This window comes from Eumetopias jubatus, unplaced genomic scaffold, assembly GCF_037043125.1.
Source record: "Eumetopias jubatus isolate StellerSeaLion01/CBP00866 unplaced genomic scaffold, mEumJub1_p1.0 scaffold_4, whole genome shotgun sequence".
In the NCBI taxonomy this organism is placed as follows: domain Eukaryota; kingdom Metazoa; phylum Chordata; class Mammalia; order Carnivora; family Otariidae; genus Eumetopias; species Eumetopias jubatus.
In genome coordinates, this window is record NW_028274810.1 from 90,576,428 (window position 1) to 90,601,330 (window position 24,903).

At 53.1% G+C, this 24,903-nt stretch overlaps 1 protein-coding gene across 3 annotated transcripts in view; it reads right to left on the reverse strand.

Moving 5' to 3' along the window:
* Positions 1-9,121: 9,121 nt before the first annotated feature.
* Positions 9,122-24,903, reverse strand: part of ZBTB40 (zinc finger and BTB domain containing 40) — a 73,999-nt gene continuing 58,217 nt past the window's right edge. For 2 of the 3 annotated variants that reach the window (XM_028090802.2, XM_028090804.2), the window contains 7 exons: positions 24,170-24,376; positions 21,107-21,271; positions 18,363-18,577; positions 17,007-17,169; positions 16,209-16,295; positions 14,811-15,037; positions 9,122-13,090 (listed from right to left, as the gene is read on the reverse strand). In XM_028090802.2, coding sequence (XP_027946603.1) covers positions 12,896-13,090; positions 14,811-15,037; positions 16,209-16,295; positions 17,007-17,169; positions 18,363-18,577; positions 21,107-21,271; positions 24,170-24,376 — 1,259 coding nt within the window. In that variant the 3' untranslated portion in view covers positions 9,122-12,895. The remainder of the gene's footprint in view (positions 13,091-14,810; positions 15,038-16,208; positions 16,296-17,006; positions 17,170-18,362; positions 18,578-21,106; positions 21,272-24,169; positions 24,377-24,903) is intronic. The other variant, XM_028090803.2, reaches the window with a different exon arrangement.

Below are 24,903 nucleotides of genomic sequence, written 5' to 3' on the forward strand. Positions count from 1 at the left end.
AGTGGTTTCTAATGCCCTTGACTGCAGACTCACACTTCCACTGCCTACCCTACACCTCTACTTGGGCATTTAATAGACATCTCAAACCTAGCAAGCCCCAAAGTCAACTCCTTGTCTTCCCTCCAAGACTCGCCTTCCTGTGTCTCTCCCCATCAAAGCACATAGCTAATTTCAGACCAAAACTCTTGGGAATCACCCTTGGCTCCTCTGTCTTCCCCTCAGATCCCACATCCGGTCCATCAGCAGATTCTATTGGCTCTGCTTTCAGCATCTGACCACTCCTCACCACCACCCCAGTACAAGCCATCATCCCTTTCCCTTGTTTGGCTAACAAATGAGCCACTCAGAAACTGACTTTGGTCACAGTCTCATTTTCATTTTAAAATTTTCACAGCAATTCTGCTGTGATGAGATATGACAATAGCCCTTAAGTAATCCCCTAGCATTCACCCTTCACCCCATATTTATTCTCTACCTGTAGCTGCAGCACCATACCTAAAATCTGCCAGTGGCTGGATCCTTAATGTGACCTCAAAGGTCCTACATCCTCTGGACCCTGATTTTTTCCCCTAGCTTTCTCTCCCACTACTCTCTCCCTTGCCTACTCTGCTCTGGCCACATGGCCTCTTCAGTATTCCTCAAACAGGCCATGTGAACTCCTGCCTCAGGGCCCTTGCACTGGCTGTTCTCTCTGCTGAGGGGGTGGGGGTCGCTCCCCTGGACACTCAGACAGTCAATCCCTCAAGCCATCAGGTCTTTGCTGAAGTCATTTGCTAAGCGAGGGCTTTCCTGGCCACTTCACCTGAAACTACATCATTGTGACATTGCCAATGTTCTCCTTGACACTCAGCATTATCTAGCGTTCTACATACTTTACTTATGGTCTGTCTCCCATACTAAAATATGAGAGCAGGGATCTTATTCTGTTCCATTCATTGTGGTGTCTCTAGAGCCCAGAACATGGTCTAGCCCTTAGTAAGTGCTGGATCGATACCTGTCGAGTGAATGAATGAATGAATGAATGAATTCTGGTCTGGGGATGTGGGAGGGGTATGGCAGGGGCCATGCCTGGCCCAGGAAGCCTTAGTCATGGCATGATCTTTGTTCTTTGGCCTTTTCATGTGCCCTTTGTACTCAGTCACTCAGCAGAGGCCCAGGGCTCTGTGGAGGGTTAGTTAAGACATGAACACAGACAAATACCGTATAGTCCCACCTCTGTGAGGAACCCTGATGGATGCATAGAGAGCGGGAGTAGAGTGGTTTCCAGGGCCTGGGAGAAGGGGGGGATGGGAGTGATACTAACAGATTTGGGGCTTCTTTCAGGGGTGATGAACATGTTTAGTGGGTAGAGTTTCGGTATGAAATGATGAGAAAGTTCTGGAGATGGTGGTGATGGTTGCACAACAGTGTGAACGTACTCAATGCCATGGAAATTTACACTTAAAAATGGCTAAAATGGAAAATTGTTTTGTTATGTATATTTTACCACAAAAAAAAGGCAAAAAAAAAAAAGAAAAGAAAAAGAACAGAGATTACCACATGCTCAGTATTGTAGGTCACACAAGGTAACACAAGAGAAGTCCAGAAGACACTTTGGCTGGCGTGACTGGGGGCAACTTTCTGGAGTGGGCGGGTGATATTTGGGGTGGGCCTTGAAGGACACAGAGAAGGTGGGCAGGAGAAGTCTGGCAGAGGATGTGGCTAGGTTGGGGGAAGAGGAAGGCCAGGAGCTAAGTTTGGCCCTGTGTACGTGTGCTTGGCTGGGGTACATGTGGCCCCATGCCGGGAACCTTGAAGCCCTGTCACGTCCCCCTGCCAGGCTGGGTCTGAGCCCCCAGGAAGGCTTGTGGGGGAGCTTCTGACCAGGAAATAGGGGGCAGCTCATGGTATCCAGGGGATCCTTTCTCCTCAGGCCTGCCAAGTGGAGGGTGAGGGCACCCCCACAAAGCCAGGGTTCCGGGATTGTTCACCGGCCAGGTAGGCCTGACCGGGATGACTCGGGGCACAGAAACCCTGGGCCTCAGGCCTTGACTCTCCCTGTTAGTGCTGAGGCCACAGCCTCAGCAGTCATGGTAGAGCAAGCCGGAACTCCCTCCTCGTTGTTGCCCTGAGGCCGCCACAGTCCAGACTACAAAGCAGAGCCTCCCCCTGCAACGGCTGCTCTTTCTAGGTTCAGGCCCAGGGAAGCGAGGAATAACCACTCACTGAGCCCCCTCTGTGCCCGGCACCACATGTTATTTTACAATTCCGAGGGATAGGCAAGGACTGTCCCCCTCCCCATTTCACAGGGAAGGAAAAGAGCTCAGCGAGGCCAAGTGGCCTGCCCGAAGCCAGAACACTCAGGTTGGCACCTGACCCTCCGACTCCCGGGCCGTGGGGCTACCGTGAGCTCTAGGCTTGCTTCAGACGGGGGCTCGCAGGGAGGGCAGAGCCACTGTCCCTGTGTCCCCCTGTCCTCCGGGGCCAGCCCCTCCCCCCAGCTCTGGAGAGCTTCCCTCTTCCAGCCCAGATGCTTCTGTCACCGGTCCCTGTCCCTCCTCCCAGCTGTGCCAGGGGCGGGCACAGTCCCCTCAGCCTCACTAAGTGACGGCAGGCAGGCCTGTACTGCACAGAAGCTGCCGCGGGAGGCTCTTTGGTGCCCTTCTCCGCACCGGGGCCAGCATTTTGGCCCAAAGAGGACGTGTTTCCGCTCCCACTTGAGGTACAGCTGGGGTGCTGCGCTGCCGAGGGCCCTTACTGCATGCTTACCGGGTGGCAGACCCAGCCCAGGCTCAGTGCGCGCGGCTCTCTGCAGGGCCACCGCCACCGCTGACGAGGAAACCGAGGCTCAGCGACAAGTCACACCGCGTGACAGTGGCAGAGCTGAGCCCAGAACCCCGACTTCTCCACGACCAGGGCTATGTAGGGGATCACAGACCGCTGGAGAGGGGCCCTTAGAGGTTGTCCAATCCAGTCACTGGGCAGGGGCTGCTGGAAAGACTCGTGCAATGTCATGCGCGGCTCGTGGGTGACAACGCATTTAGCTTTCCCAGGGCTTCCGTTACAAATGTGCTGATGCGTTGCCACAAATCTTGTTAGTTCCAAGATAAACAAAAGTCACGTGTAAATTTATGGTATGCTTTAAAAAAAAGTGCTTGAGGCAAGTACCTCCTAGTACACTAGTCATCAGAATGCCACAGACACAGAAGGTGAGCCTGCCCTGGGCGCACGATGGGCCCCAGCCGCTCACTCTATGTGGACAAGGTTGGCCCCCGGGGCAGCATGCTCGGTGTAATGGTGTCCTCTTCAAAGATGGGGAAGGGAGAGGGTTTCCTGGCTGCCCTGTGGCACCTTCTATTTCAGGTTAGCTCTGGTCTGGAGCTGGTGACAAACGGGAGCAAGAACTAGGTATTTTACCAGTGAGACCCTTCTAGCAAATGCTGGGTCATCTTGGACAAGTTCCTCAACCCTGTTGAACTCTGATGTACTCACCCGTAAAATGGGCTAAAAGGAATGTCACTGTAGAGTTCCAGCATCTATTGTGGAGTTGGAGCCCCTGGTGTGGACGACGATGAAGATGAAGACAGAGGAGGCACAGGACGGGGCTGGTGCTCGCCACAGGAGCATTACGCCAGAGCTAGCCTTAGTGAACGAGAGCAGGCACTCTTGACCTTGCAGCCGCCGTTTACTGCTCAAGTGCCTGTCGCCCCTGGCACCAGGCACCCGTGGAAATGTCACAGGCTTTGGGGACTGACAGGGTTGGGCCTGAATCTGGGTTCGGCCACTCCCCGTAGGACTCTCACCCAGCAGGATAGCCATCAGCCACAGGTGACTATTTAAATTAAAATTTAAAATTCAGTTTCTCAGGTACACTAGCCACATTTCAGGTGCTCAAAGCCACATCTGACTAGTGATTCCTACATCAGACAGTGCAGAACAGACCATTTCTCTCACCACAGAGAATCCTACCGGGACTGGGCAGCACTCGTCTGATGACCCGGATGGAGATGTGATGCCCGCATTGGGGATGATGCACACAGCCTGGCCCGAGGCTGAGGCCAACAAAAGGGAGGGCTCAGCCCACCCCTGCTACGAGGACTCTGGCTGAGCCCAGCGTCCCCTTACTCACCGGGCCTAAGTAGTGCTTTTTCTTGCAAAGTGGATGTAATGCTGGGTCCAGCTGCTCTGATTGCAGTTCTGCTACCGACTGACTGGGTGACCAAGTGATGTCGCCTCCTGGAACCTCAATTTCTTCATTAGCAAAATAATAATTCATGTTCTTTTAGCCTCAGAGCATTGCTGCCAGAGTCAAGTGAGTAAATGATTCAAAGTGCTCTGAAATATGAGGACCATGGTGACAAAAGGATAGCACGGTAGAGTGGGAAGAGCCTACAGCTGGTGTCAGACAACTCGACTGCAATACTTCCTCTCACTAGCTGAGGACCCTTACGTCCACAGAGGCGGCCGCCTCTGAATTCCTTCACTGTAAAAGGGGTAATAATGAAGATACCTAAACTTTCATGTTGCTGTGAGGCTCAGTAATGACTTGAAAATAGCCCAAGAGTAAGTAGGCATTATGGGACTACCGTTGCCCATACTAAAAAGAGGGAGGCCAAGCTGGGCCAAGCGTTTTGTCACCTTGTCTCCTCTGTCTCTTGCCTGCCTGAGAGCCCTCCTGCTCCGAGCCAGCACACCAGGTTGGAGCAGAAATGGAGGCACCAGATGGACCAAGACAATCCGTTCTGCTGATGCCACAACAAGACGCCAACTCCACTGGGGCCACACGGCCAGGACCTCAGGGTGTGGTCGGATCCAAGAAGGCAGCCTGCATCTGTGGCACGCGCCTTGGGCTGCAGGACCTTGCTCTAGGTGGTGCTGCGGTACAGTAGGATGCAGCCTAAGGAGCACGACTCCTCGGCATCCTCCGACCCCAGCGCTGCCCCCGGTTTTGCCAGGGAAATGGGGCACAAAGAGACGGCTGAGGAGGTCCTGCTCTCCTGGGACTCTGTCCAGCTTGGTCTGTTTTTCATCTGCCTCCCCCACCCAGAAACCTCCCTTATCTGAGCTTCAGAGGTACCCATGGGGTCTCTGCACTGGGGCAGGGACCACCCCAGAGCTCTGGGCCCCCTTTTGGCATGAGTGGTATTTTCTATTGAGCACTTGCTACATGCCATGACCTACACCAAGGTCTCATATGCATTACCTTTATTTTTTTTCCATATGCATTACCTTTAATCTCCACAATTACTGTGAGAGTTTTTATTACCTCCATTTACAGACAAAAAAAGAATCAAGGTAAAGAGAAGCTTAATGTACCCAAAGTCACACATCTAACAAGGGACAGGGCAGGGATTTGAATTCGGATCTGAATCCCTCGAAAGGGTGGCTCTGAACCACTGCATTTCATCTTGGCTTCTAATCAGATCCTCTCCAATAATGTGGCTGCTGTCTAGAAAACATTTTCCTTTTAGGAGGCCAGGATTGGGGGAGAGGTGGGGAAGTCAGAGAGGCTAAGATACTCTCCAGAGCTGTGTGCATGGAGGAACCACCCTTGCACACTCGCACCAGGCTGTGTGGGCCTCCGCTGGTCCTGCGGGGGCTCAGGCAGCTCCAGTGGCTCTCCTTCTGCTCTCCAGGGAAGAGTCGGGACTGAGGACTGGTGAACAAACCATCTAGTCCTGAAGCCAAGGCAAAAGGACATGACTTGTTGCTCCAGGACACCACATCTCTAGCAGATAGAAGCAGAGGTTTAGGTCTGACTGGCTGTCTCAGGCAGGATGGAGAAGGGCAAGGACAGAGCAGGCCGGGAGCCTTGCTAGGTCCTGTGACAACAGTCCAGGCATGACAGACCAGGCTGCTAAGGACTGGGAACCACCGTTGACTAGATCTTTTCTAGCTGACTAGGTATTAAGCAAGAACTGCTGGGATGCAGCATGGTGTTTAAGAGCAAGCTCTGGAGTCAGACTGCTCGTGTTCAAATCGCAGCTCCCTGGCTCTGTCACTCATCACGTGACTTCCCTGCTGTGGGTCTCCTCGTCTGTAACCCAGGAGAACAACAGCTGCGTCACGGTGCCGGTGAAGGAAGAACTACACAAGGATCTCTGCCCCATGTGCTACATACACTAAGCACCTAACAGACATTACTTATTATGAGACTTTCTAAAAAATATTAATCATCACGATGAAAAAGACAACCAAAAAAAAAAAGAGAGAGAGAGCAAGCGAGCAAGAAACACAGCACTTATAGGTACTTCAGGTGTTGGTCTGGACCTGCATGGATGTTTTTGGTTCTTATTTCTCATAAATAATCTTTGCCTGGCCAACAAGATGATCAGTCCCTGGAAGCAGGAACCACACCCCATCTCAGCCCAGCACAACCCAACCTCTACAGCATCTAGCACGGGACTAGGCACACAACAGGACCTCAGAGACTCCAGAACTTCGGGGACAACAGACCTGGGCAATCAGAACCTGATGTGCCTGGCTCACTGTGTGTGTGTGTGTGTTAACAGGATGATGCACAGCACTTGCCCTTGAAGGGGTCACAGTTTAGTGAAGGAGGATCTTAAGTCACCCTGTGACAATCTAAGAATCCTATGCTCCCAAACCCACACTGGCTCCTGCCTGACATCTCTCACCCCGTCATGCGTGTGCGCACAGCTACCCTGTTCCTTATTTTACCTCAGGTCCCCAGGCTCACAGGCAGGGCTAGCCCTGGCCTCTCTGCGTGTGCTGGCTTTGCTCTGGACCCTGTGTGGAGTGTAGATGTTTCAACCTTAAAAGGATTGAAAAGCCATTTGGTCCTGTGCCAGCCCCGTGGGCCCCCTTCCCCAACCCCTGCCCATTTTTATCAGACCTTCCTGATGGCAAGTCTATGAAATCTCCCCTGGAGGGGACTGCGGGTCCCTGGACTGACCTTGTCCTGGTGTGTTTGATCAGCTGTTTCTGGCTACGCTGGGGGAACCCATGCAGGAAGGGCTGGCAGGAGTGTTGTTTGATCAGCAGCTGGGGAGCTCTGGGCCTGGCTAGCTGCTCTTCACCTTCTGCTAGTCTCTCCTCGGAGGGCAAAGAAAGGGGGATGTTCTGATAGAGCAGCCCACAGGTAGCCTGGGGAACAGCCTCGCTGGCAGGGGTGAGATGTGGAGGTTGGTTTCTCCCTGAAGGCTGTGAGGGCAGGTGAGATGAGCAGCAACATCTACTAAGCACCTGAGCGTGCTGTCTGGTGCACCAAGTGTGCAGAGCAGATACAAGTGCCTTAGTGGGCATGGGACCTATGCTCTGGTAGCGCCGGGTGACAGGGCAGAAGATGGGACAGATGCACAAGAATAAACCCTCAAGAACATTCACAAGAAGCAATGAACCTAGACCCTCTCTTCTAGTGAAGCCCTGACTTCTGGGCTATTTCCCAATGAAGGGTGAAGCCCCTTAGTCTAGGACAAGTTCACATGGAGGCAGCCAGAAGCTACCTTTCTCTTTTCACCCAGACACATCCCTGAGCACACATGGAAGGTAAGATGAACACCGAAGAGAACATTCCAGAGGCAGGGTGGGAAGGCCAGACACCATTACGTACTCCGTGTTTCCACTCCCTAGTTCTTACTGCGTGTGCTCCCACCTGACCTTCAGAGGCTGCCACTGTACTCAGAATAGACCCCTCAGCTGTGCTGCTCCAAGCCAGGACGCCCGGTCCCCCTCTTGTCCCACCCCCCCATGCCCTGTTCACTTGGGGCTGGGACAGGGGCCCCGGGACTACTACAGTACGGCTCAGAGACGTGAGTCTTACCTCGGTCTTGGGCACCCCGGCACTCTATTCCAGGCCCTCCAACTTTGGGATATGATGGGCCTACTCCTCGCCCGTCTCTGCCCTCTCCCCCCAGGCTCTTTAGAAGTGCTGGGAACAGTAACAGACATCATTCCCAAAGCATCTACATGCCATGAGGAGTTCAGGAAGGCCTTGCCCAAGGTCATCCATCTAGTTAGTCCATGCCCTTCCCACTGCGCCATCTAGCCTCCTACAGCAGCCCCCAGGCCCAGGGATAATGGGACTGCCAAGGGATCACTCAGCCCATTTCCTACCTCTTCACACTTTCACCTTCATGGCTGGAGCCCCACGGTGTGTTACAATTATCCAGGGCTGCCTAGGACACTGTAAGGATTATTGCTCCCAATACAACGGAGTGCTCCAGCCTGTCTCCGATACCGTGTAGGCAGGGGTACTCTGCCCTGTGGGCTCTGGACAAGGGTCCACTCGTGCCACTCCAGGGCGGTCCTGGGAGACTCGAGCACAGAGCCGCCTCACCCCTGCTTTCCCCGGCTTCGGGGCTGACCCAACCTTAGAGGATTGGCAGACAGAATAGCTGGGACGTGCTTCCCCTTGTCTTTCATGCGGATTCTTCCTGCAGAAATGATGTGCATCCTGCCCATGTGCTGCCTCTCTGTTGCCTCATTGGCTGCCAGCAACGTGACGTTTTCAGCTATTTACCACAAAAGGTTTCTGCTTATGTTATACTCATCTGCTCAGCACTTTGTGCTTTGGGGCAGTTGAGATGCCAGAGATAAATGAAAAGTGGTGGGTGTTATAAGGTCCCCCGAGGGTTCAAAGACAGAAGCAGAGTGAGAGAGGGAGGGAGGGGGGAGGGAGAGGGAGGGAGGGAGAAGAGAAGTGCAAAGGTGCAGAAATGGACACCACTCAGCACCAGCAATTGCAGGGAATGGCTGACCGCCACATGAAAGACTTAGCCAACAATTACAGTCTCAACACTAAGTTCATTAAAGCCAGCCTTGGAATTCCCCGTACCGTTCTGTGTGGCGCTGTTCCCCATTACAGATGGGAGCTGCGAGGAGGGGGCTGAGAGGGTGTCTCCCCCAAGGCCACGTGGTCAGCAAGTGGCACAGCACGGATATACCCAGGCTGCACACCCATGCCCGCCTCCGAGACACCGCACCACACTTGCTCCCTGGGGCAAGCGGGCTCTCAGGAAGAGCCTCCCCCTGACAGGACAGCATCCTCTCCACCCACCATGCTGGCCTGGCCTGAAGGTACAAGAGCCCCTAGGAATCCCTGGTCAAGGCTGTGCCCCTGGCCAGAACCAAAGAGGAAACAGGTCTCATTACAGTCTGTTTGAAACTCATGCAGCACAACTTTTTCAAAGTACATATTTTATTTATATAGAATAGTGCAAAAGTTAAATGAAAATAATGGTTCGTAATCTAATTTACACAGCATCAGGTGCTGGCTGGTTGTCCCGACCGTGGTGGGAGGTGTGGCTGGCCTTGGGAAGAGAAACGATGAACATTTCCATGATTTGGACACAATGTGAATTAGCCCAGGCGATAATTTTTCTCAAATTTTTCTCAACAGCGTAATCCCAGAGCACAGGCAGCTTCTCTCGTCCTTATAGGCACAGCTGTACATGCAGGAAGTTTCCGAGCTCTGGCTGTGTTTTGAGCTTCTAGCCCAAGTCCTACAACCCCAAGGTTTTCCACGGCAACAAAACAATCATCAGCTTGCCTCTGATACCTTCTTCAACCCCAAATCTTACTGTTACTCCCATTTTTTCCCTACCTCCCACGGGTCCCTGGGAAATACTGGACCAAGTGGAGAGGGCTAAGGCTGCTATTCTTTCTTTGGGAGAAATAATTAAAGCATCTCAGCCATTACTCCATCATTGTCCTGCTTTCTAGCCCCAATTTAATACAAACACTCCTTATCCCCTAGAACCGGTCTATGTGAGGTTAGCAGTTTCTTCCATCCCTTAGGCAATTCACAGATCTCGGGCACATGAGATTTAAAGGCACAGCCCTCCCATTTCATTAATATGTCATCAGCCTGTGGTGACCGTGACATCACCTGGGGTGAGAAACTCTTAGGGCCCATCTCATCTTTCTTCTTGATTCTGAGAGTATCCCTGACTTATTTAAACCAGAAAAGAAGGGGACCTTTCCCCCCATTCACCTGTCAGACTGGACCCCGTTTTGTCCCTCAGCACCTGACCATCAGAGCTCTTCCCTGAGGAACGGGGCCAATGCCGGTGGTCGGGGAGAGAGGAGAGTCAGAGCGCTTCCACAGAGAAGCCTTGGATCACCAGGGGAACCCAGGATTCACAGCACAGTCCTTGGTACTCGCTGGGCTCCATGTTTTCTAAACACAAAGCTTCTGAGACAGAAGAGACAGGCTTTAAACATGAGCTTTGCCTTTGCCTCTGCCCCTCTGCTGCCCCTGTGGCCAGGTGCTGGCATGTCCTTGGGACAGTCCCATGTTCCTCTGGCAACCCCTGCTCTTGAATCTCCTACCTGTTGCCTCACTTACCTGGAATGGCAAATCCCGTTCCCTAAGCGATCCCCATTACTCCCACAGATTTAGAATCCAGCTTGGAATCTGACAGCCTGTCTCTTCTCACCAGCTGCTTCATGAGCTCTGGGAGCAGAGAAAGTCTGGGGTCCCAATGGACATATTCAGGCAGGGGTTCCAAGGAGCCCACATCCTCCACACCACCACAAATGCCCCCAGGGTTCAGCCTGGAGGCCACCAGGATGCACCCATGGCAATGAGGCAGAGACACCTCTGCTGTGAGAAAGCAAGTGAGGGGGACCGAGGAGAGCACGATGACAATGTCCTCTGTGGCAGACATTCAGCAGTGGGAAGAAAGAACAAAATGGCCAAGCAGAGCTAGGAAAAGTCTTCCTACAATAAAGTCCACACTTGGGCATCTCTAGGGAGTGACACTATAAAATCGCTGCCAAGGCAGCCCCTTGCAGAGGTCCACTCAGAGCAAAGGCTACGTTCAGAACGCACCTTTCCTCATTCCTGAATGGAGGCAGCACAGTGTCCGTGCCTCCTGCCGGCTGTGCCACGGGGTAGGTGAGTGCGCATCCACGACAGCGCCCACCTCTCTGTGTGCGCCCCACACAGCAAGCGAGCTGTGGGGCCCGCGATTCTGAAGGAAACGCATGCCCTGCCACCATCGGGGGCTCTGTCGGAAACCCGAGCAAGTTCTCGGTACTTGAAAGGATGTGAAACTTGGTTTAAAAACTTACAGCTTTCTTTCATCACAAGACTTCTGAAAAAGAAAAATCACTTTCCCCCACAGGCCCTCAGCAATTCAGTTCTTATTTGTTTTTCGGCGAGCAGAAATTCTGATGACCCCGCAACCCCCAACCACCGCAGCCGACCAGCATCCTTGTCCGCTGGGCTGAACCACTCTGGTCCCTTTCAGAGGGCTTCAGCTGGTGCCAACAGGAGATTTGGTGCCATTCTGCCACTTGCAGATCAAGAGCTCTCCTGCTCTGACGGCTCCCGGGACCGCACCACCTGAAGAAGAGCCAGCCGTGGCAGGAGCAGGGAGGGCTTTGTGTGGAGGCCACGTCTTCAAGGTTTGAGCACCATCTTCTGGTCAGGTTTCGGCTTCTGAGGACTTGCCTTTGAAAACTTCATTTACTCCAGAATGGGAAGATCCCTGAGCCGACAAGCTCAAGTGACTTGCAGATCAAAATGAGGACGCGACTGGAGGTGGGAGGAGTTAGCTGCCTGGGTGCGCAGGCCCGCACTGGAACTCGCTGCTGGCGCATAGCCAGACGGCCACGGCGGCCACGGCGGCCACGGCAGCCACGGCAGCCACGGCAGGCAGTGGCAGGGCCCTGCCTTCTGTCCTACGGGCCGCAGTGTGCGGAGGCAGTGGAAGTCCCGACCGTGTCCCAAATTGACCCCTTGCCCCTGCTTGTACCTGGTGACATGAAATGCGCTTGGAAAGAAGGCGTGGGCTTGTCCTCTGCCGGCCCGTAGCTGGAGGGTGAGTGATGAAGTTGCGCACTGCCAGGGGTGACGCTGCACCAGGCGGCCGGCAGCCCTGCCCGGTGTGTAAACACTGCACTAGCAGACTTCGACCTTCTGGCATCGAGGAAAGGAAGATAAATGCTAGTCATTCCCTCCGAACGGCAGGAACCTACATCCATCTAATTGCACTTCATAACGGATTCCACAAACCATTAATTACCAGATTTTAGGAACTGAAGATAAAAAAGCTTTGTGAAATTCAGACACCAAAGGATCACTAGCCCGCAGTAACAGGCGCTGCCTGGAGGAACTGGACAGCAGGCTGCTCACAAGACAGGGAGACCGTGGCGGGGGGAGGAGCCGGGGTGCCCTGGCAACCGGCGCTGGTTTGTGAGCCCTCCACAGGCCCTGGAGCGAGGGGAAGACAGTCTCGGCTCTGAGGAGAACACGGAAGGCTGCGGGGACAGCCCTCGGGTAGAGAACACTGTGGAGAAGACCCTGGAAGGGCAGGGATTGTCTGCAGCTGGATGGCCCCACACAGAGCGCATCCCGCAGAAACCCTGCAAGGCTTGGTTTGGGCAAGGGCTAACTGTGCTGATGAGCTGGGACTCAGCCTGTGTGAACACGCTGCTCCCTGTCCTCCTGCCACCAGGAGAGGGCCGGGCCACCCAAGCGGATGGGAGGATGACAGTGAGGAAGGAGCCAAGTGTGCTCCAGCCGGGGGGGGTCTCTGGATGGTGTGTTGGTGCTTTTTTCTCATTTCTAAATGGCCAGGAGGCACAAGCACCATTGGAAGGCCCAGTCTGTGGGCTGCAGGCCCACCTCTACCCACCGTGCTGCACACTGAAGGCCGCCGGCCTGCAGCACCTCTCCAGTGCCCCGGTCACCAGCTCCCAGCCCACTGCTCATCAGAGGCCACGGCAGCAGGCCTGTGGGAAGTAGGTCCGTCTCCTGGGGAGGGCAGTGGTCTCCGTGCCCAGGACCCCAACACTGTCGGTTCTGTGAGAACAAAGTGAGAGTGCTCTGGTTGGTGCAGGCTGAGATGTTCGCTACTCAGGACAGCCAGGGACGGAGGGCCAACGGCAAGCCGCGGAATGTTCGCTCTGCTGCAAATGCAGGACCCTCCATGGGATGATCGGCCACTCACTTGGCCTCGCCACAGATCAGGGTCACAGTACCATCTAGCAAATCCTCCACGGTCACCGCCACAAGCTCAGAGCTGGTCTGAGATGTCTGCGAATCTGGCAACGTCACAAACACCTGTGACCCAGCAAGCTGGGTCTCCTCCAAAGTGATCACCTGCTCTGTCGGGGCTGCCGGCTCTGGGGTTTGGATCACCTGAAAGGGAAAGACCGTGAGGCTGTCTAGGCAGTGTCCACAGGGAGCTCCCCAGAATTTACATGGTTTTTGTCTCATGCTGTAATGATGATATTTATGTTTTAACCTGAGGAGAGCAATTACACGCACCTAATGGGAAGAGGCAAGTCTAACACACCGGCAATGCAAAAGAGAAGGCAAGCAATTTAAATAACTCTGGTGTGCTAAATTGCTATAATTTAGCTCAGTACGCCATCTCAGGGTGCCTGGACTCTATGATTACCTACCAGTGAATACCGGCTCAGTTTCTTACACTGGGTTTTCCTGTCTTGAGGATCACACTGCAGAGTTAAGCGACATGTGAAAGGAAGACTACTGAAAGTGGTTAGTTTCAGGCCTGACCACAGAAATGGAAGGATTTATCAGCAGCCTTGGCTGGCCAAAGGTGGTGTCTCTGGCCCTCAGGTGAAGAAGAGCCTTCCTTGGAGGCTATATCATTACAGAACTTAGGAGCAGGAACGAGTGGAGGAAATGTGACTTCTATCAACTCCCTCATTTGGCCTCCCCAGTGGGCAGCCCTTCTCCAAAGGCCACACAGACCCCTTCCAAATCTGTGTCACCTGCTCAAGATGGCTCAGGGAGAACCAGTCTATGGTGAAGCACACCCAGTTCCCGTCACAACCTCCAAGTTGATGCTTGTGACCTGTGGGGACTCAGGGCAGCTTGGTGCCCCCTGGTATTTTCAAACCAGGGAGCCCACAGACGGCACAGCCCCCGTGGCCCTTGAGAACTAGCCAGGGGTGGGGAGCAGAGCGCTAGGCCTGAGTGGCAGAAGGGGAAAGCCAAGTCCAGCCCCATGGTGCTGTGGGGGGTGAGAAGACGGATTATGATGTTTAATCAAAAATCACCTAGGATAGTAGTTTTCAAACTGGTTTTCTTTCTTTTTCTTTAGGAATGGAAGCCTTTTTTTCCCCCTTTTTCCTCAAAGGACATCTTACCAAGAATCCTTATATATAAAAAAAGACCAAAGCACAGCCATTCTGGGTGACATGGCAGCAGGAACTTCGCTGCAGCCTGCCCACCTGACCTGCTCTCTGCTCTCACAGAGGCCCGTGAGAACATGGTTCATCAAGGACTCCTCTGTGGGGCTGGACAACGGCGTGGTCCAATCAGTTAACAGCACTGCTCCCGTCCATCCACAGACAACCCACAGAACTGTGTTTCTTTTCCTTTTCTGCCCAGCCTCTCTGGAGAAGACAGGAAGAGGCGAGCTTCTCCCCCAGGTAAAGGTGAGGAGCCCTGATGTACCCAGTGTCCTGCGCCCAGCCTAGAGGAGCTATCAAAGTGTTTCAGGGGCAGGGGGTCCCAACAGAGCGCTCAGCCCTTCTCCGAGACTTCCTGCCGTTCCTGTCCCACCTACGGTGTTCCGCAGAAGGTGGGGAAGTATGTGAATCAGGACAAACCAAAGGTGTTCTGCTTTTGGAAATTCTCATTCCAGGCTCCCTCTACCCAGGGGCCATTTGCAGGTGCTTGCCAGGAGACTAGAATGTTCTGTTCTGTTCGGTAAGAGGTCCACCAGAGAGACTCCTCTACAAGGCCCTCTTGGTCATGTTATTACTTAATGGGATCTTCTGGGAGCCCCCAAGAGAAAGGCTGGGTGGTGTGACAGAGCTGCGTCCACACCACAGAAGCCTCAGGTACCCCGTGTTAGCACCCTTGTATCTGATGGCCCCACAATCACCTGTACCACCTGTGAGGCTGCTGCTTGGGGTTCAGAGCCCATCACCTTTGGGTGTTCAGATTCCAAGTGACCATCCAGCTGGGCCTGGGAGGTGAAGAGCTCCCCACAGAGCTCACAGGGGAAGGTGCTCTCTGACTGCTTGAAGTGCTCCGTGGTGACGTGGTGCTGCAGGGCTCCCGGGAAGCGGAAGGTGGCTGTACAGTACAAGCACTTGAACGGCTGGGATCCTGGAAGAGGGGGGCCAGAAAGGATAGCTGGACGGAATCCCTGAGACAAACAAGAGCAGGGACAGGGGAGAGGAAGGAGCAACCGGGATCGAGGTGCAGAGGCAGATTCGGGTTCTGTGGGACCTGAAGCTTCTACAGTCTGGGGGATCCTTTTCGGGAAAGATAAGGCAACATTACAAATACAGGAACAGGTCCCATGCAAGAAGGGGCTTGGCAACCACAGCTTCGTCAGCATTAGCTTCAGACTGACTTGGCCTCGGCTGAAGGCCATTCTTTCACTCAACTGTAGGTCAGGATGCTGACGACACCATACTTCATCAAGTCCAAGAGGCACGCTTTAACATCTCTGACCTGGGTTCAATGACCTCTTAGGACCACTACGGGCCAGGCAGCAGTTGGATGTAAAATTAGCAGTGACCACACACACGGGTGGCGACAGGGGCAGCACCAAGACCTGTGGGGCGTGCCCACGGCTTCGAAGAACATCCCTGAGACGGGAGTGGTACACGTTTTTAACTCCCAGGAACCAAATGGTTTAGGAGGAATGAGTAAGGGGTGGATGTCCGGCTACATCCCCAGTGCAGCAAAAGTAGACCAGTTTCACGTCATGCTTGAGGGACCCAAACCCACGGCCTGCCTGTGCCCTGTCACCGCGCCACGTGTGATGACACGCACCTCGACAGTCGGAGGTGAAAGCTGCTCTGAGAAGCGGGATGCTCACCATGATTTATCTGGTGATTCTCCTTCTGATGTACCCATACAAGAGTGTGTGCAATCTATGCCAAATTAAGTCCAAAACAGCACTTAGAATCACCTGCAAATTCTAAGTGACGATAAAGTATAGTTTAATTGGCAGCAGTTTTTCTTTCTTAACGGTTCATGAAAGACTAGCATTTTAGATTTGAGGAGACATGGCAGTAACAATAATCACAGGTCATGCTAGAGGGATGCTCACGGGTGCCAGGCCTTATGTGTTTTCTATGTACTAACGTATTCAATTTGCAGTTACCCTATAAGGAAGGAAGCAATATAATCGTCCCCGTTTTATAGATGAGGAGACTGATGCACAAGTCAGTTCGGTTACTTGGCCTAGGACTGCACAGCTGTGGATGGTGGAGACGAGATGCACCAAGGCAGTCCAGGCCAGGAGCATCTCGCGAGGGGCACTGACCTGAATGCTGGCACTTGATGTGAACTTGTAGCAATGCTGGCGTGGGGAAGAGCTCCTTACACTGGTCACATTCATGGAACTTCATATCTGCAGAGCACACAAGGAAAGAAGTGGTGGGAACCAACCAGAGGATAGCTCTCTCAGGCTGGGGAGGGCGGTGATGGCCAACACTTAGCAAGTGTCTACCAAGTGCCAGGAACCTCACAGCTATGAGCTAGCAGCGCGGTCTAGTGTAAACAAAATGCCAGATCGGAGCCAGGCCGCCTGGATGGAAGTAGGGCTGCTACAAGAATGGAATAAGAAAGCGCCCACCAATGCTTAGCAGGTGCCTGGCGCATAGGAGATGCTTCATGACCGTGGTGATTATCCTCAGACTGACCGGCACGGTCAGTATTAACTTTCTGAAGAGAAGGAAACCGGCTCAGGAAAGAGAGGTCACTTGCCAAGGTCATGCAGCTGCTCCGTGCGGGAGTCAGGATTTCCGCCCAAGCCTGTCTGCCACTACAGCCACTGCCCGTCCCAGGCCCCACAATGTACCAGTGTCCCTCAGGGCTGGTAGGAGCTTACAGTGCTCCAGACCCCCGGGTTTGAGAACCACTGCCACTCAAGCTACTGTTTCGTTACTGATGGGCCGGCGAGGCCTCCTTCAGGTGTGCCGGGACAGAACAAAGGCCACCGCCACACACACCACACTACAGCACTGGAAGCTGGGATTTGGGGTTGGAGCCCAGGACACTGTCATCGAGCCGCTCCCACTCATCAGCTCCCACTCGCGGTCTCCAGGCACCCAAACTTCACCTGCATGCTCTGCCTTGATGTGCTTCTTGTGTTCAATGGTGTTGGAAAAGGTTTTGTCACAGGAGCTGCACTGGAGTGACGAGAATTTGGAAGATCGATGGTTCTGAGCAGCAAACACATCAGGGTGGTGGGTCCGATTGTGGTACCACAAACCAGACAATTGCTGCAAGGAATATGGCAAACGTTAAGTCTTAGAAGGTTCCAGCAAGCTGGAGAGGTCCCAAGGCCCTCGTGAGACAAATGAGCTTATGGATCTAGAATCACACTCTTACCCGTCACACTGAGTGCTCACGTGAGGGGAAAGGCTGGTGTTTGGGGGAACCAGGCACCTGTGTATTTACTGAGAGGCCACTACAGGGCAGGGCACAGCCTGGTCCTTCAGAAACTCTCACCCCTCACAACAAGCCTATGAGCAAGGCATCAGAATCTTTCTAATGAGGTGGAAGCTGAGGCACACAGGGGTTAAATGACTTGCCCAAGGTCAGATCATTAGTAAACAGCAGGCCCAGGATTCAAACCCTGGCCTTCCAACTGGAGCATCTGAGCTGTATCTCACTGCCTCCCAGAGGCCCCGGGAAGCAGTAGAGAAGCCCGCTGGAGCAGAAGCATGTGCTGTCCCTGCTCCTTCCCAGGCTCCAGAGCAGCCCGGGGACACTCTCCCTACAGTTCCAGGCTTTCCCAGAGACCAAGCCGAGGCCTTACACAGCTCTGTGGTCACAGCACCACGTGTGGAGTTAGCTCTCCATGTCTGTGGAGCTGAAATTAGCTGCTGGGCTTCTCTCCCTACATCCAAATCCTACAGACGTCACAAGAACCATTTTCTCTCTGTAGTTTTAGAGTTGAGTTTCTCATATGTGGTTTCTTTTTAGTTCCATATGGGGTTTCCCTTTAAGTACATACCAAATTCTACAGTGAAAAAGCAGACCCCTTCCCTATGAGTTTAAAAACAGCAACAACAACCCAGTCATTGTGCTAAACAAGGTAACTCCAGGCAATCTTAACACAGCCCATTGTCACTCTCACATCCCTTGACACATGGGGTCAATAGGCTCCACGGAGTGTGAGTGTCCAAGGGGAAAAGCAGCATTCAGCTCATGACAGGGCTGAAATCCAAGAGAAGAGGTCTAGGAATCCTCGGCTCCAATTAAAGCTCCCAAGTGCATTACTCTGACCAGATCACCTTAGCGAATCTGGGTAATTACAAGCTGCATCCTTCATGGCAGCAGCCACCTCGTCCTCTCTGGACTCCTGGCAGATGTAAGGGAGGACAGGCTGGGGACTGGGGGTAGGGACGGGAACGGGGGTCGGGGACGGGGCGGGGGGGTAGGCGGTGCTCCCGGCGGAGCACGCGGTCACCTGGTAGGCCTTGTTGCAGATCCCGCAGCTGAAGGGCTTCCCTCCGACGTGGGTCACCATGTGCCGCTCCAGCATGGAAGGGGCACTGAAGATCTTGCCGCACGTGGGGCAGGGGTGGTACTCCTTGGAGTGCACCTCGTGGATGTGCTTGCGGTGGTCCTGCAGAGTGGGGAAGCTCATCCTGCATTTCTTGCAGTCGTACGGATCTTCTATGTCTGGTTTCACCGACATCCGTGAGGAGAGAGGGAGGGGAAAAACACCACAGGCAGCTGTGAGGGAGACGCGGCTGCTCTGCACGGCTCCAGGTGCGAGACTGTTCAGAGGTCAGGCACGGCCACACACTCCAAGGACCAGCCGCAAGCGTACAGCGATCACGTGACCACCCCCTACCTTTGTCTTGTCCCAGGACGGGGGATGCCTCTGAGGCTTCTGTACTAAACCCCCTCTGTGGCACCAAGTAGTTCATCGCCATTCCTCACGTCACATCCTACAAGTTCAATTCCACTTAACTACTTGGCAGGGAGTACTGCCCTTGCTCTTCCCCCGCCTGCACTGGGCATTTCTGAGTGTTCTCATTTTCTGCAGAGATTTCCAACACACTCCCCAGAGCCTCACTATTTCCTTTGTTGTCAGCATATGACTGACAGGAAGAATGCTTCCTTCCTCCTCACCTTAGATTCAACAATAAAAACATTTTCGATGTTTAATGAGTGCTGTATGACAGGCATGTTTTAAGTGCCTTACAAACATAAACTCACTCTATCTTTCCAATAACCCTATGAGTGGGATCTATTATCACCCTATTTTAGAGATTAGGAAAAGCAAGCCTTAGAGAGCACCCAGGGACACAAGCAGGAAATGGCTGAGGTGGGTGACAGTCCCAGCTCTCACTCCCAAGGCCGTGCTCTGAGCCACCTACTTAACTAGACATGCCAACTTTTCAGGGAGGCCTCAAAAATAAGAACTAGCACTGATGAAGGATACATTTGCCATCACTATGGCAAGAGACTTCAATTTATTTTTTCTGAGAGCAACAGAAAGCAGAACGTTTTAATAATACAATCCTTTGCCTACTAGCCAATCTTACGTGTGCACGGAGTCCAATTAATTCTGGAATATGGACACACGGCAGCACTCGGTGTCATTAACCACTGTCCCTGTGGACATGAGCTCTTGAAATCTCAGTCCACACGGTCTCTGAAGGCACGGTGAAGTGATGACGCGGTCCTGTGACACAGGCAAGGAGCGGTCCAGGCCTGCTGCCAATGACCCTTCCTAAGACACGGAAGTCTCTGGGCTCCTCTTCATCCTGACAGTTGGTTAAGTCCCACCCTCTCCTGGCTCCCAGGTAGTGCTACCAGGAAAAGGAGACTAGAGCAGAATGTCCTTTAAAAAGTTCGAAACGACACTGAAATTATGGCACTAGATCTAAGCCAGATATCACTCATCTGGGAATCTACTGCAGCTGGATACGGGGACCTGTGAACTCTCCGGGGGAAAGGGGCAGCACTGTATATACCTCCTGCATTGCCCAGTGTCTAGCCCCATGTCGGGCACATAGGAGCCCTGACAGTGTCCTTTGCTGGCTGGCTGATAATAAAGCCCGTGTTTGTGAAGCACTGTTTTTGCTGACAGCTAGCAACCGGTGTGTGGGAAATGGGTGGGGAGGGAGGAAGGGGAGAAGACACGCAGGGTGCGTGGGATGCCAGAAAGACAGGCTTTGATGGTGACAAACGGCACCTGAGAGGGTTGCTTTCGCCACCAATAATACTATCTAGCATTTATTGAGCATTTTCTGTGTGTCAGGCAGGGAGCTTCATGCTTTATATGGGATACCTTACTAGTTCTCACAGCAATCCAAGGTGGTGGCATTATTACTGTTCCTCATTTACAGAAGGGGCAGACGGGGCTTGGAAAGGTAAAGAAATCTGTTTAAGGTCTCAAGAAAGTAAATGGTGGGGTCAAGGTCCAGTTGCAGGCCTGTGTGCTGTCAGAGCCCAAGCTCCTAACCCCCCTGCTGCACCGTGCTGCTCACTCCCGCTGTAACCAGTCTGCTGGGGGAGGCAGGACGTGGCCGCCAGACACCACACTGGCCATTTCCTGAGGCCAGGATGAGGGCGCACAGAGTTCTCCTTGGCTTCCTGTGCGTGTGTTGAACAGAAGTGTGTTTTGTCTGTATCAGTTCCAGTAGAAGGGGAGACAGGCAGGGGCAGACCCCACTCCCTGCGTGGCTCCAGGGGCACAGGGGACAGAATGCCGTGCAGTAGGCTTCCCGGGGTGGGAGGTGGGTGGCCTGAGCAGGGACCACTCACGGCGGGAGACATTACCTCAGACAGCGTCCGGTTGCTCCTATGGGGAACGCAGGTAGGACTCCAAGATGAATGGGGGAGGGAGGGGGCATGTAAAGAGCTGCTCAGTGGACCTAATGGGAATATTCTGTTGCTCTATGGCCTGTCTATTACTGAGGCTCTCCTTCAAGCATAATTTGCCTTTGTCAGCCAAGCAGTGCCAGGTGGACTAAAAAGTAGACAAGGAAACAGCCCGGACATTACACAATGACATGTTAAAACAGGATTTTTCTAGAAATAGGAACGAGGGACTCAGTTTTGCAGGAGAATCAGGAGGGGAAGGCACCAAATGGGGCCTGGCTCTGGTGGAGTGACAACTTCTGTCATGATGGTTACACGCCTTCTCAGAGCCAGGCCTGGTGCTGAGTGCCTGACAGCCGCCATCTCAGTACGTACTGTGAAAGGTGTGCAGGTGGATGGACAGGCCGTTGGCTTGCCGGAAGCCCTTGCCACAGTCCCTGCAGACATATGGCTTGTCCCCGGTGTGGGTCCTCACGTGGCGGGACAGTTCAATGGACTGGGCGAACACGGCGTCACAGTACTGGCAGGCATACATTTTCCCTGGAAACACGCATGAGTTTCCTTATTAGAAACAGCACCAAACATGTATGGCCTCCCTAACACAAGATCACACTGTAAGGCACGTGTTGGGGAACATAATCTGGGAGATGGCGTTAAAACCACACGCAATTTGTAACACATTGGGTGAGAGGTCTGGGCCCTTCTATCGGATGGCATCTCACACACAGCTGATGGCACCGTGTGGCCCCCCTCCCCGAGGAATAAGGACAGAGTTCTCATCACACAAGGCCACCCATCTGTTAACCAGGCCACCCCAAGTATGGAAGAGCTCATTCCACTCTCAGGAAGCAGAACATATATCCTCATGCCCAGAAACTCCCGGGTCTGGATCCCTCACCACACGCGCTGTGCAGAATTGTGCCTGCACACAGAGGTGACAGACGGGACTCAGAGAAGGGAAGCCTCCCCCTGCTGACTTGCTATAAAGTTATTATAAATCATTTGGCTTCTCTATTCTCTCACACACATAATGAGGATACAATGGCCAGACTGCCAAAGACTGTTGGGAAATAGAGGTAAAGAGCAAGGCTGGAAAACTGGCAGACCAGCTATGCCCCCAGGCTCCCTTCTGGGCCAGCAGAGAAGTGGAGAAATCAGTGAGGTGAGGGTCCAGATCCCCCAAATCCTAGGGCCTACTTCAACTAGAGCAATCAACGTCATTTGCATTTTTCACATGTTGGGCTTTGAAATAAGATTTTGTTAGGAAAAAAAGGGTTTCTTTAATCAAGAGTTGAAATTATTGAGAAGCCCAGGACTCAGCCCTTGGCCTTCTTCTTTATCCTCCCTTTGTAGATGACCTTATCTCAGAGCTCAGATATACCACCTGTACCCTGATAGCGCCCACAGTTCTATCCCTGGCTCCCAGCTTCCCCTAGAACTGCGGACTTACACATCCAGCCTCTTACTACTATCCTTCTCCGCCTGGAGGTGTCACTGGTCCCCCAGACAAGAGCTCCTGAGGCTCCGTCCCTGGCACCCCCGCGACCTGCCACCAGCCCCCATGCACTCCGGTTTCCTCCACTGCAGTGACTAGCAGGGCCATGTCCTCAGCCGTTCATGCCAGAAACCCCACAGCCATCCTTAACGCCTCCCCGCACAGCCACACGCAGCCCACCACGGGTCCTGTTACTCCCGCTTCAACACCACACCCCCAAACGTGAACGTCTGACAACTGCCCCTAGCACACTCTGGCTGAGAGCCCCGTCACCTCCACATTGGACAAATGGCCCACCTGCCTCCCTGTGAACACGACTCTTGCCTTACTACAGCAGACTGTTGAGAGTGGCCAGAATTAACTCCAAAAAACCTAAGTCACATCCTACTACTCTTCTGCTCCCAACTGTCCTACGGCTTCCTGCTGTGGAATAACGGCCCCCAGGGGTGCCCATGTCCTAACCCCTCGAAACTTGGGAATACATCCCCTCACGTGGCAAAAGGGGCTTTGCAGATATGATTAAGTTAAGGATCCTGAGATGGGAAGACTATCCTGGATTATACCAGCGGGCCCAACATAATCACAGGGTCTTTGGAAGAGGGAGCAAGGAGGGTCAGAGGAGGCGGCACGAGAGGGGACCCAGAGGTTGCAGGGGCACGGCCATGAGCCGGGGAAGGCACACGACCTCCAGAAGCTGGGAAAACAGGGAACAAGTTCTCCCCCCGACCTTCCAGAAGAAACCCACTCGCCAAAACTCTGACTCTTCCTAAAACCCCTTTTAGCCTTTTAACCTCCGAAGGGGTGAGCTAATACATTTGCGTCGATTTCAGCCACTGTGTGTGGTAATCCGTTACAGCAGCAACACAGACCAGCACACACTGCATAAAAACCCACGTCCTAAAAACAGAACAAAACAAAACAACAACAACAAAAAACAAAATCCTGACCCTGGTTTCTAAGGCCCTGTAGACCTGGCCCCTGGCAACCTCTCTGGCCTTCTCCCTTACCGCTCTTCCCTTGTCTACTCTGCTTGGGCTCCTTCTGGTTTCCTTAATGTCGAACAGGTCAGGCTTATTCCCACTTGGGGAGCGGGCTCTGCACTTGGGAGGCTCTTCTAGATCTTCTGTAGGTTCCAGCTCTCACGTCACTCAGTTTCCTACACAAGCCTCACGTCTCCGAGGCTGCCTCTGATGAGAGCGAACCCGGCCGCTCCCCTGCTGCTTCCCCTGCTTTATGCAATGACTACCGTCTGAACTTGCATTACACATCTGCTTATGGTCTCTCTTACCCACTGGAATGCAAACTCCACGGGACCACGGTGTGGATACTTACACTCTCCCCGGGGCCTGGAATAGTGCTGTAGAAATCCATTCACTCAGTAAATGCTTCCTGAGGGTCTACCCTTGCTAGGTACTATTCCAGTGATACAGCAGTGAGCGGGGGAGACTAACAGCTCCACCCTCATGGAGCCTGCATTCTAACAGGGGGAGACTGACTAGAAACACAAGAAATTAATGAAGTCTGCACTGCATCGGTCTCTACATCAGGGAACCCCTGGCCCATCAGCTCTGGGAGCACAAGCAGTTCCAGCTTCGTCACTTGGCCGCGGCCGCTGCCTGACCCACAGCAGGTGCTCAGCCAGGGTTTTTCTCATGCTTGAACTCCACCTCCAAGCCCAAGGAACTCCTGGCTTTCTGCCAATTCTGTAACTATAAGGTGACAATCCTACATTAGCTAGCCTCTCTTCGCAAACTCTCACCATAAGCATTTTACATGCCTGTGTATCTATGTACTCCCAGTCATCACTCCAGACAGAGACTTTGCATTGTTTTTTTGTTTTTAATCTACTTGAGATGTATGTCATGCCTAGTTCCAAATGGGTTTTTGGGCAGTTCACCCAGTTAAAGTTGGCAGGAAAAATGAAGAAACTCTCCACGCCTTACCTTCTGAGTGCTTCTTCTTGGTGTGGTAGGCCAGGGCAGAGGCCTGGGTGAAGGTCATGAGGCAGTGCTTGCACATGAACGGGCGGTCCCCCGTGTGAAGGCGAAGGTGGTTCTTTAGGGTAGAATTGGCTGCAAACTTGGCCCCACACTCTTCACAGGAGAAAGGCTTCTCGTCAAAGTGCTCTGTCAGTTTGTGGTACTGCATGCCTAGGAAAGCCATGCCAGGGACCAGAGGGACACCAGTCATCAATGTGAGAACTCCAGCATGAGGACACATAACAGCACTATCTGAGGCCAGGCCCCAAGAGGAAGCACAGCATGAACCACAGGACAGTAGGCCATGCTCACTCAGACCTTACTCAGCCATGCTGCTCAGCTGCCTACCGCCCAGCACTCCAGAGGTCACCTTGGTCCCACTCCTGTTTGGGGCAGGCATCAAGTGCTCTGGGTTTATCCCCTCCCCTCTCTCTCTTAAATAGGACCCACCACCCAGAAACGGTGAAACAAAACTCACTTTTATGTTTCACTGGGTTTATCCAACATCTGGGACAAGGGTAAACAATTTTGACTACACACCCCAGGGTTTCTGTGACTCGTTTATTATCAAGAAACAAGTGATATGTGGAAAGCTAAGAGTCAGGTGTTAAATAGCTGGTTATTACTATAAATAATAGTAGCTACAATTTACTAACTCTACTGCAGGCACTGTACGTAGGTGTTTAACTATATTATCT